The 10,222-nt window shown below is 43.8% G+C and overlaps 1 protein-coding gene across 1 annotated transcript in view; it reads right to left on the bottom strand.

Annotated features, from left to right (window-relative positions):
- Positions 1-9,623, bottom strand: part of LOC311011993 (vertebrate ancient opsin-like) — a gene marked incomplete at its 5' end in the record, with an annotated part of 44,776 nt that extends 35,153 nt beyond the window's left edge. Inside the window, 2 exons of the mRNA XM_084007252.1 lie at positions 1,668-1,996; positions 9,251-9,623. Of these exons, the coding sequence (XP_083863378.1) occupies positions 1,668-1,996; positions 9,251-9,623 (702 nt within the window). The remainder of the gene's footprint in view (positions 1-1,667; positions 1,997-9,250) is intronic.
- Between the last annotated feature and the right edge of the window lie 599 nt (positions 9,624-10,222).

Raw genomic sequence — 10,222 nt, 5'->3', positions numbered from 1 at the left:
GTTGTTTTTTTTACATTATTATTTATTATAATTACTTTATTTATTACTGTGATGTTACCTGGTCTTCGGTGATACACTACCATATTTCCTAAAGATGACGTTGCCACTGGTAATTCAACAAACACATTCATTCATTATTAGATGAATAAGCCCATGATTTGCATGGATGCGGCATGTTTTTCCATGATTGTGACCAAGCTGATTTATTTCTGCTGAAAGTGTTGGTTGTAAAAGCTATAAATTCCCTGTCACTATGAGGTTGTGAGTACATGGGTTTATACACAGTGCATGCTCTCTTTATGACCACTGTATTTAACACATCAATCCAATCATTTAGATAAACGTGTGAACCAATTGGACTGTGTGGTGTGATCCATCAAGACTGAATTTATAGGCCTCAGCGACGGCACTGATGGTATTTTTAGCGAGATAAAAACCAGTTTATGAATCATAACCAGCCGTGCTATAAAACAGCGGTTTGGATGCAGCTGCAGGTTTTGGTTCGCTGGTTCTCAGCTGTGGGAGGAAAGTAGTTTTAACTGAAAAATGTTTAGCTGCCAGAGATCCGCAGAATTACAGAGTGGGCAAAGTGCTATAGGTTGTTAGATTCAGTCGCTCAACAGCAAAAGAGAGTGTTGATGTGCATTTAATCAACTTTGGAAATCTGTGAGCATTTATTCACCGACACAACAGCAGATCTCTATTTTAAGAGAAGCTGACGATGACATACATACGTGATGCTTAAGTGCTGTCAGAATGTAATCATGATGTATATACTGTCGCTTTAAATCGATGATTATTATAGAATTTTTGTAAATTCACTGTTTCATGACCCCGGAGACACTCACATTATTCATGAGTCAGAAACAACTGCCCCAATAACATTCATTACTTGTGACATTTAGATTGCAGGAGTCAATGTTGTTTTTGAACTTCACTTCATTTCATTTATTATACCCAGCATCTAGAGGCTTTGATTCAATGTACTTTTATTTCCACTCTTAAGTTGAAATGTTTCGGGCTGCAGTTAATATTGTAGCATTGTCATAGTGCGATACTTCATGGCATCTTATGAGCTTTATGTTCTGATTTACCGTTATAGTTATCAGATGATTTTGGGTAATGGAAGTTATTGAACCTTCAGAAAGAGTTTTGAGGAGAACACAAAACGGACTTATTACAACGTTTTTATATGGTGAAACTTTTAGCCAACAGTTGCCTATTTACACGTCTTGCGGATGCAGAGCAACGTTATCATTAATATGGATTATATCTAATTAATGCAAGCCCAGTATTTGCTCACCTTTTAGCTCTGTTTTGGTCTCTTCCAATTACTAAGGGAAATATATTGTCCTTCAGTTGCTAAATGCTCCACTATGTTCAGCAGCGACTACTTTGTCTGAAGGAGAGGACATTTCTAAAGCACTTCATCTAAAACCGCTTTATAAATGCAGCCATTTATTTACCGTTTACCTTTTGTTTGGGTGCTGAGTTTCTGGCAGTTTCTAGGAAAAGGGGAGATTATCTGTAATGAGGCTGTAAAAGGGGGAAACAATTGAATACATTTAAACGATCAATATTCTACGTTTGAGTGGTGGTGCCCATAAGACGGCAGCCAATGTTGTGCAGTGTTAGTGGAACCCTTTCCCATCCCCGTAGTCCCTCACCTGTCTGATGGCGCACAGCAGCTTCCCGTAGGAGAACACAATCACCAGGAATGGCACGATGAAGCAGAAGACAAACAGACAGATGATGTAAGAGATGCTGTTCATCGTCCTGGCCGTCCAGTCCACGGAGCAGGTGGTCCCCGGACCTTCGGGGCCGTAGTGGCTCCAGCCGAAGAGTGGCGGCATGGTCCAGATGAGGGAGTAGACCCAGGAGAGTATGATGCCCAGGGAGATCTTACGGTAGTTGGAGGAGTCCGCCTCAGTGGGCTCCACCATGGTGCTGTAGCGCTCATAGGAGAGGACAGCCAGGGAAATGAGGGAGACGATGCCTACAGGGTTACACACACATTCAGAGTAACCATCACACTCAATATACATTGAGTCACACAGCAGGTACAAATATATTGCATTACCAGACGGAGTTCAACACAATAACAGTGCTCATGTAACACCGTAGGGAGCATGTTCAAGTGTGTTCTCCCTTTTTATTACACCCTGGCTACATTTATTGGGGCCATCAAATAGAGAAGACTGGATCGGTCGAAGCTGGTCAATACGCGGACCACTTAATAAGATCAGTATTGGTTTCATTGATCCAGCATGTACTAGATCCACCATTCTGTTGAATCTGGATCGGTGAATCCCTGCTGATGTGAAGCAGTGGCAAAAAGGACATGGTGGCGCTGCACTGTGGACGACACGTAAAGAGTCTGTCGTAATCTGTTATTACTATAATTCTGTATGGAGTAGAATTATTGTAATTTTCCATAGATTTATGTAAAGTCAGAGTCTGTCATCTCTCTTTACGGCAGCATGCGGGAGGACAGTTTTTGACCGGAGTGAAAATGCTGCTTTTTACGGAATAAATGCCAACAATACGGATTGAAGCAACATAGTTCCTTTGATAAAAAAGATGTTGTGAGTTTTTAAATGATTACACCTATCTTTTTTTAATACATTGTGAGGTTTGGGCTGAGGACTGAGACACACAGCGGCAGCTTTCACTTATTGCAGGCCTGTGTGTGTTTCTTTACTCTGTCTAATAATTGGTATGAGAAACAGGCTTATAGAAATGCATTTATGATGAACAGAGACACGACACTGACTTTGTGTCACTTTTAATGTCCACTTACATGCCATGTATTTTTTAACCTTGGATGGATGACTTCTTACGTCCGTATGAATTCTGTCCTAATTTCTGAAACACGTCTCTGCTGCCACCCTTAAGACCAGAATCTCTGGAGTTTATGTACCTCCCAAAGGCAGACTGTTCACAAACAACTACAGCACACCCCAAATGCCCCACTTTGCATCATAGAAGATCTTAAACATTGCAGCGTAACACTGCTTTGTCAGAAATATTAAATATGGTGCCAGGAAGAATTGGACAAATGCTTTGGTAATGTAAAACAGCCACAGCTAAATCCCCCCCGCCCCCCTCTGACCATAACGCCGATCACCTGACCCCCACATAAAAAACAGCTCTAGAGAGCAGTTAACCCCTGGTTGAATCTATCGATACACGCAGAGACAAAAAAAACAGAAAAGCAGGAGATTCATTGGTTAACACTGATGATTTCTCTGCTGAATATGACACGATGCTTCATGGTATAGCTACTGATTATATCGACTCTTAATCTGCCATCAAATTCCTGAAGCAAGTCGGTGTCAACAAGGCAGCAGGTCAAGGTGACATCTCTGATTTCCCATTAAAAACATATGCAAATAAATTGACACCTGTCCCATTTTCCAGAGTGTTCTCTGTCCACAGGATTAATGATGTATGACCTTTTACTCTGACCTCTGTTGTGATCACGTATGTGGAGAAGATGTATGTATGCCCACAGCGAGATCCCCACCGGTTTACACCCCACAGAGGCACTGATGATGAAACCAACAGTAAAATGCACCTAGTGACCCATAGGGACTATCGACTGTTCAACACCTGACAGCGTCATGTTCCCCTGAAATACATTACAGCTGATGAATGTCAACCCCTTCATTACTAAGTGTTAGCTCTCATTCCTCATCAAGCGCTCCCAACAGGTCAGCGGGAACGGGACCTTGTCTGCACCCCGACGGTCTCGTTCACCCTGTGCACTAATGAATGCACACGCAGCACGGCGTCCTGGGTCTCATGTCTGACTCATAAGACGCAGCTGTGTGCAAACATGAGATTCAGATCTGTGTCAACAAAGGGGATGGTACTCAACCTCAAATCCAACCACTCACTGATCTGGTCAGCAGTTATTTATGACCAGCACATAGCTGGACATACACATTGACAACAAGCTGACTAGGGTAGGGAAACAAGACTTGCACTGCTGTAGCCTGAGGGTCTTTGGTGTCAACCATGCCGTAGTTGAGAGCATCTTGCTGTACGGCATGTCAGCCTGGTTTGGCAACCTCAGTGTAAAGCCTAAAGCCCAGATTAACTGGCTGACACATAGAGCCATGGAAATCATGGGAATCAGGAAGCATCCCACACACTGTCTTGGACAAAACTATCGGACAGACGGGCCTTAAAAGATCATTTCAGACCACAACCATGTTCTAAAGTCCTCCATTGCATACTTTAACAACTCCTTTGTCCCCTTGTTCATCTAAGCCCTAAATGGGAAACTAGCCAGATGCTAACCCCTGTACCTCTGCCTTTGTATGTTAACTCAATGTACATTTAAGGATGTTTTACTTGTACTGCACATGGTACATTGTTAAGATGACTACTGGTGTGTTGTACGATGGACTGTGCATGCAATGTAGGTATTGTGTGTGGACTGGTGACAGTCTGTATGTGATTTTGTATTCTTAACAGCAGATACTGTATGTTATCGTTAACATAAATATATGTTTTCTTAACAATAAGAACTTTATTTCTGAGTAAATTCCATAAGTTCCACCATAAAACTGGTTGGAAGCATGTTGTATGGCATATATTGGAGATAACTGAAAAGATCTGGTACAAATGGAGCCAAATCAACTCGCACTCTTTCATAAACTGCAAACGCCAATTAGCTCTCCTCCATGACACACGTACGGATTCTGGCAATCATCATGTTGTTGCACCAATCGACGGTAACCTCCTGCCCTCAGGCTTCACAAAATGTTCCTGCTGATTATGATGTATCACTTTTGATTTGAAAACATGATTATATAAGCTAAACTCATCACGTCTGGATGGGAACCGCTACTTCTCTCATTACACATTAAATCGGTGACAAAGAAATATTTTATTCCAGGCAATGCAATATAGTGAAAGACACCCCTGCAACTTTGGGTGTAACTTCATAGCATCTAAAATCAGACATCACCTTCCATCCATCGTCTGTTCCTTTGGCAGGATCAAAGACTGCTGTATCTAATATTCCAAGTTGAAACATCTTATGATATGAATTCAGTGATGTCCCCTTAACTGTTTCTGTGTTTGCCTGTTAGAATCCGGTTCAGTATCACCTGTCTGATGCTGTGTATCCAGAAAAAGATGGTTTGAATGAAAAACAAGGGATCAAACGGAGCTGCGTTAGCTCTGTAAATCCCAGTGTCTTTTCCCTCAGTCATCACAGCTCCACAGAACTGTGACAGCACAGGTAAAAAAAAAAGAAAAAAAGAGATCAGACTGCAAATGTCCAGCTAACATTGAGGATGACTGCTTTGTAATTCTCTCTGTGCAAAGATCATTCACTCTAATGGCCGAATCAAACCAGACACCCATCGGCCACAACATGAGTCTCTGCTTTAATACCACTATTCATTACATAGGGCTCATTAGCCGGCACGCTCACTCTGACCTTTATGGGGCAGCGGCATTGTTCTGCTTTCTATCTCCCTGCTGAGGTTTCTTTTTACCATTGCAACACATTAACATCACTCAGGCCAGGTGTTGGGCCCCCGTGAAGCACATGTATATGCATTTCCATCCCCCGGTATATTTTTTTTATGCATGCTGAGGTCGTGTGCGAGCGTACTTGCGGGAGGGCAATCTAACTTCCGTATGCGAAATGGGCTCAGCAGTGCAAGGTTAATCCAGTGACTGTGCAGAGGCCACTTGACGCAGGCAGCCAACAGTATGCAACAACACGCAGACTTGGCGTTCAATAATGACGGAATAAAGATCCTCTCCTGTTCCTGCACAGTATATGGGAAGACAATAACAGCTCAGTGTGATAGAGAAGAAAATCCAAAGAGGCGGGCAGACATGGGGAAGCGGCGAAATGGATGCCAGAGGCTGACGGAAAAAAGAAAGTACAGGGTGTGAGTTGTATTTGAACACACACACACACGTCTCCCCAAATTGTCGTCAGCATGTGCTCTTGGCGTCAAGTCAAAGTGGTTGATCTTCAATTGTTCAGTCATTCAAAAATCTAAGATGCAAAAACAAAAAGTAGAAATCCGTGTCATCGGGGAGCGGAAATACAACGTTCCTACCCCAAGCTAACGGCGTCTTTTGTCACTGACAGTGATACCCTATAATCTGAAGGTACATTGATCATTCTGAAAAGCTTTACAAAGATTTGGTGAAGACACTTTGTCAAAGCTGCAGCCAGAATTATTCAACTATCAATCAAAGCGGCAATTCTAAACAATCTATTTCACTTTTCCTTCGTCTGACCCTCCCTTACCCTTTCTTTCACTCCGGTTTTATGAGCCCATCGAGGAATTACTCATCCATAACCAATGGAGCTTCTAATGATGTCTCCGAGCCATCACTCTCTCTCTCTCCACGTTTCACACACACGCACTCCGTCTCTCGTCCTGCTCTGTTTTAGCTCGTAGAAGCCAAAATCCTGTCAGACGGATTTTAATAAATTGGCTCCTTGTGGATGTCAGTGTTCATCTTCACACGGTGCTAAATCTCGACATAACACCAGGGTTAACGAGACAGCGGCTACAATCAGAGTACACCCAGATAACATCGGAGGCTCGTTTTATGTGCCTAAAATTAAGTAATCTGGTTTTGGAAATTGCCAACACATCCCAGAGGAAGCAGAAGTAGCACTTGTGAGTCTGTTTTCAATTTTAAAAGTTGACGGATTCGAGAGGCTCTTAAGTAAAGGAAAATGCAATTTAGTTAAGTTGAACATACTGTGCGAAAATTGTAGCAGTAGATCAAGGAGAGCAACAGGGTGGCCTGGTGAGAAAAGCCAGAGGGGGGGTTGTATGCTGCATGAATATGATTCACTGAATGAAATGCAGAAGTATTTAGTTTCTTCCTCGGCTGCAAGAATTACTTAACTGGCCCAAGGGGTCGGGAGGCCTGGACTGTCCCTGGAAGAGACACAAAACCAGAGAAGCACAACTACCTCAAAGTTTCAAAACTACCACAAATGATTGAAGAGATGCAAAACTACTTCAAAGTTGCAAAACCACCAGAGAGACACAATTACATAACAGGCACAACAAATGAATGCATAAGGGCCACACAGGTTCAAAACAACCAGAGGGACGCGACGATTATCGAGTTGCAAAACACAGAGAGACAAAAGGTGAGGGGTTGCTTTGATGCAAAACTACCACAAAGAAGCAAAATTACCACAAACACACAGACAATTACTTTAAATACATATTAAACAACCACAGAAAAATGAGAACCGTCTATTCTATTAAATCAACGTCTTTCTTTTGTGACAGACAGACACTTCATGAAAAACGACTACAAAGAGACACTGATTATGCATCGATAGAGGTGGGGGACAGTTATAGGGACTAGGTACTAAACACTGCTTTTATCTTTTAACCCTTTTGTGTTTCTTATTTCCAGTTTCTAGGAGTTGGCAGACAACGAAAAATATGTATTTTTTTTATTTTGCCGCACTCTGTCAAGCATGCTGTTCAGTACGAACAGGCTTGTAACTGACTGTAACCAAATAATGACAACATTTTGAGGTCTAAAATCTTTCTCCTGTCTGTTTCTTTGATCTTTCCAAAATTCTGCAACAATTTTATTTAAGTGGTTCGTTTCAAATCATAATCTGCTCAATATTCTCTGAAATGCACACTTTGATTGGAGCTGGAATATGCAACAGTGCAAATGTGACATTGTGGTCCTGTCAAAGAGACTCGGGCTGTCTCTCCTTCAAAGGTTGTTTTGGATGCTTCGGAAAGCTTTTAAACAATTAGTGGGACTGATGGCAAGAAAGCCTGTTCATTAAAGAAAACTTTGAATTAGGCAACAGACCAATGGCTCCTGATGATAGAACGCCAATGTTTTTGTTTAAAGCCCTTCCTTCTGCAAATTAGTATTCTTTTGAATTTAGCAACAAACTCATTTCATCCAAATCGCTCGTTTCAAGCTTAGATGGATACAGTGCTCAGGGGAAATGAATATTATCTTTGTATTCATGGTCCTTTAATAATAATAAAAAAAACTCTTACTTTGCAACTTTTACATAGCACCCCCCCCCCCCCCCCCCCCCCAACCCCCACCCCTCATCATCCCAACCTGGCTTAGTTCCAGGTTAAAGAGTTAGTGCCTTATTCTCAGTTGCATCATTGTGCCTCATTTGCATCAATATCAGCACTCCCAAGCAAAGTGCACCAGAGTCCCTTTCTCATTAGACGTTTCCCCCCCGGGTGATTTAATCCCGCAACAAATGCTGCCGATGCATCCGCCATCGCCTGCTCGTGGCCCGCGACCGCGTCCCCGCAGCGCCCGCGGACCTGACCGAGCAGCTAAATGAACAGTTGTGAGGCTTCCCTCTGCGCATACACTCAATATGGTAACAAGCATTTAACGGCCATTTAATTACAGGCTTCATATGCAACAGCCAAATCCTGCTGGCAGTCCAGTGTGACATTGGTTTCAACAACAGCTCCCTACGACTGAGTGTGAGGGAGCGCTAAGCGCGTAATAATACGCTTCCCCCAAATAACCCCGGCGATCTTGTGCCATGGAGATGCGTTCACGTGCAGCTTTGGAAGGGATTCAACAGTCTGTCGTGCCCCAGACGGAGATAATGACCATAACCTGCACATCTGAATGGGAACCGCTGTGATCCGCAACGTCTCCCTGCGTGTCCTGCTGAATATCTCGTTGTTTCGCAAACAACAGATTGAGCTGATAAGACATTTACCGAGACATTAGCTATCTCTTTTTTTTTTTTATAACAGACTGCACGACGGACACATCCACAATTAAGAAAGAACGCGATGAAGCGTGAGAAGGAGAAAGGACAGTGTTTATGTATGCATAAGCATGAGAAGCTTATCAGTTGGCCGAATAAAAGGTTTTCAAATCAGGTGCATTAGCAGTTGTTCTCATTGTTCAGCGCATATGGGCTACGCCGATTTTGAGGCTTTTCTCTGAAAGTTGAATACGACCACAAAGACGCATCACACCATGCGTTGCAAGGAGCATACTGCAATGTTCTTCTGTTTGTTTTTCTCAAAAATGTTTCATTTTGACCTCAGAAATAAAGCTTAACATCATGTACTCGGAAGACGCGCGGAGCTCTGGGATAGATCCGCGCATATACAGCGCACCATCACTCATTACCTCGTCTGATATAAAAAAAAATACACAGTTGTCTACAGATGTTAACGGAAACACACACAATCAGCCACTTTGAGTCCGTATTTCTACTCACCAAAGAGGGAGTTGGCGAAGCCGTACCACACGCATCCTCCTCCTCCTATGAGCCACCTTCCTTGCGTGCTGGCGGCGAAGCTGAACGGAGTCCCGAGTACGCACACCAGCAGGTCGCTGATGGAAATGTTAATCAGGAGCAGGTTGATGGGCGACCGCAGCATCTTGTAGCGGCAGAAGAGCACGAGCACCAGCAGGTTGTTCAAAAGTCCAAAGGTGCCGATGAAACCCAGGCACACAGCCACGACCAGGTTCCCTGTCGGGCTGAGAGTGGTCCGGTACGAGCCTCCGTTCAGGAGCCCTTCGCCGGCTGCGGCGCACAGCGCGCTGCTGACCCCTGCGCAGCCGCTCAGGCTCACGTTGGACACGATCATCGCGCGATCACGGCGGTGGCACACTGGGTGGCCTCGGCGCACTGAGCAGAAGCTAATGTGTCGTTGGCATTTCTTTTTGTTTTCTCTATGTTTTGGGGGGAAAACAATATAAAGACAAACTGTTTGCTGATAGTCAGCACTTTTAGCTGTAAGAATAACTCACACTTGGGGGGGGGGAAGTAAGAAAAGTAAGAAATGTGAGGCGATAAAATGTTTGTTTGTTGGTGGTGTCAAAACTTTGTTCGGATCGGGGTGATTGGGGGTGAAAAAGAAAGGAAAAAAAAGTTTTGGTTAGTCTTTGCTCCACCGTGTGGCACACACTGTCCCAGATGCTCCTGTCTCTCACACAGGCACCTTCCCTCTCTGCCCGTATTTAAATCACCGTAGCCCGCCGCTCTCCAGCAGCTGACGTGGGGCCAGAGGAGGGGGGCGGAGCACGCTGGTAGGTCCGTGGGAATAGCGCACGGATCCCTCAACACGCTAGACTGCGCTATAGTCTAACCCGCTCAGAGAGAGATTTTTAGGAGAAGTTTCAGGAGCGTCTCTCTCTCTCTCTCTCTCTCTCTCTCTCTCTCTCTCTCTCTCTCTCTCTCTCTCTC

This window comes from Eutrigla gurnardus (genome assembly GCF_963514095.1).
Source record: "Eutrigla gurnardus genome assembly, chromosome: 4".
In the NCBI taxonomy this organism is placed as follows: domain Eukaryota; kingdom Metazoa; phylum Chordata; class Actinopteri; order Perciformes; family Triglidae; genus Eutrigla; species Eutrigla gurnardus.
The sequence above is the reverse complement of the archived record's forward strand: the minus strand, read 5'-3'. Positions and strand labels throughout refer to the sequence as shown.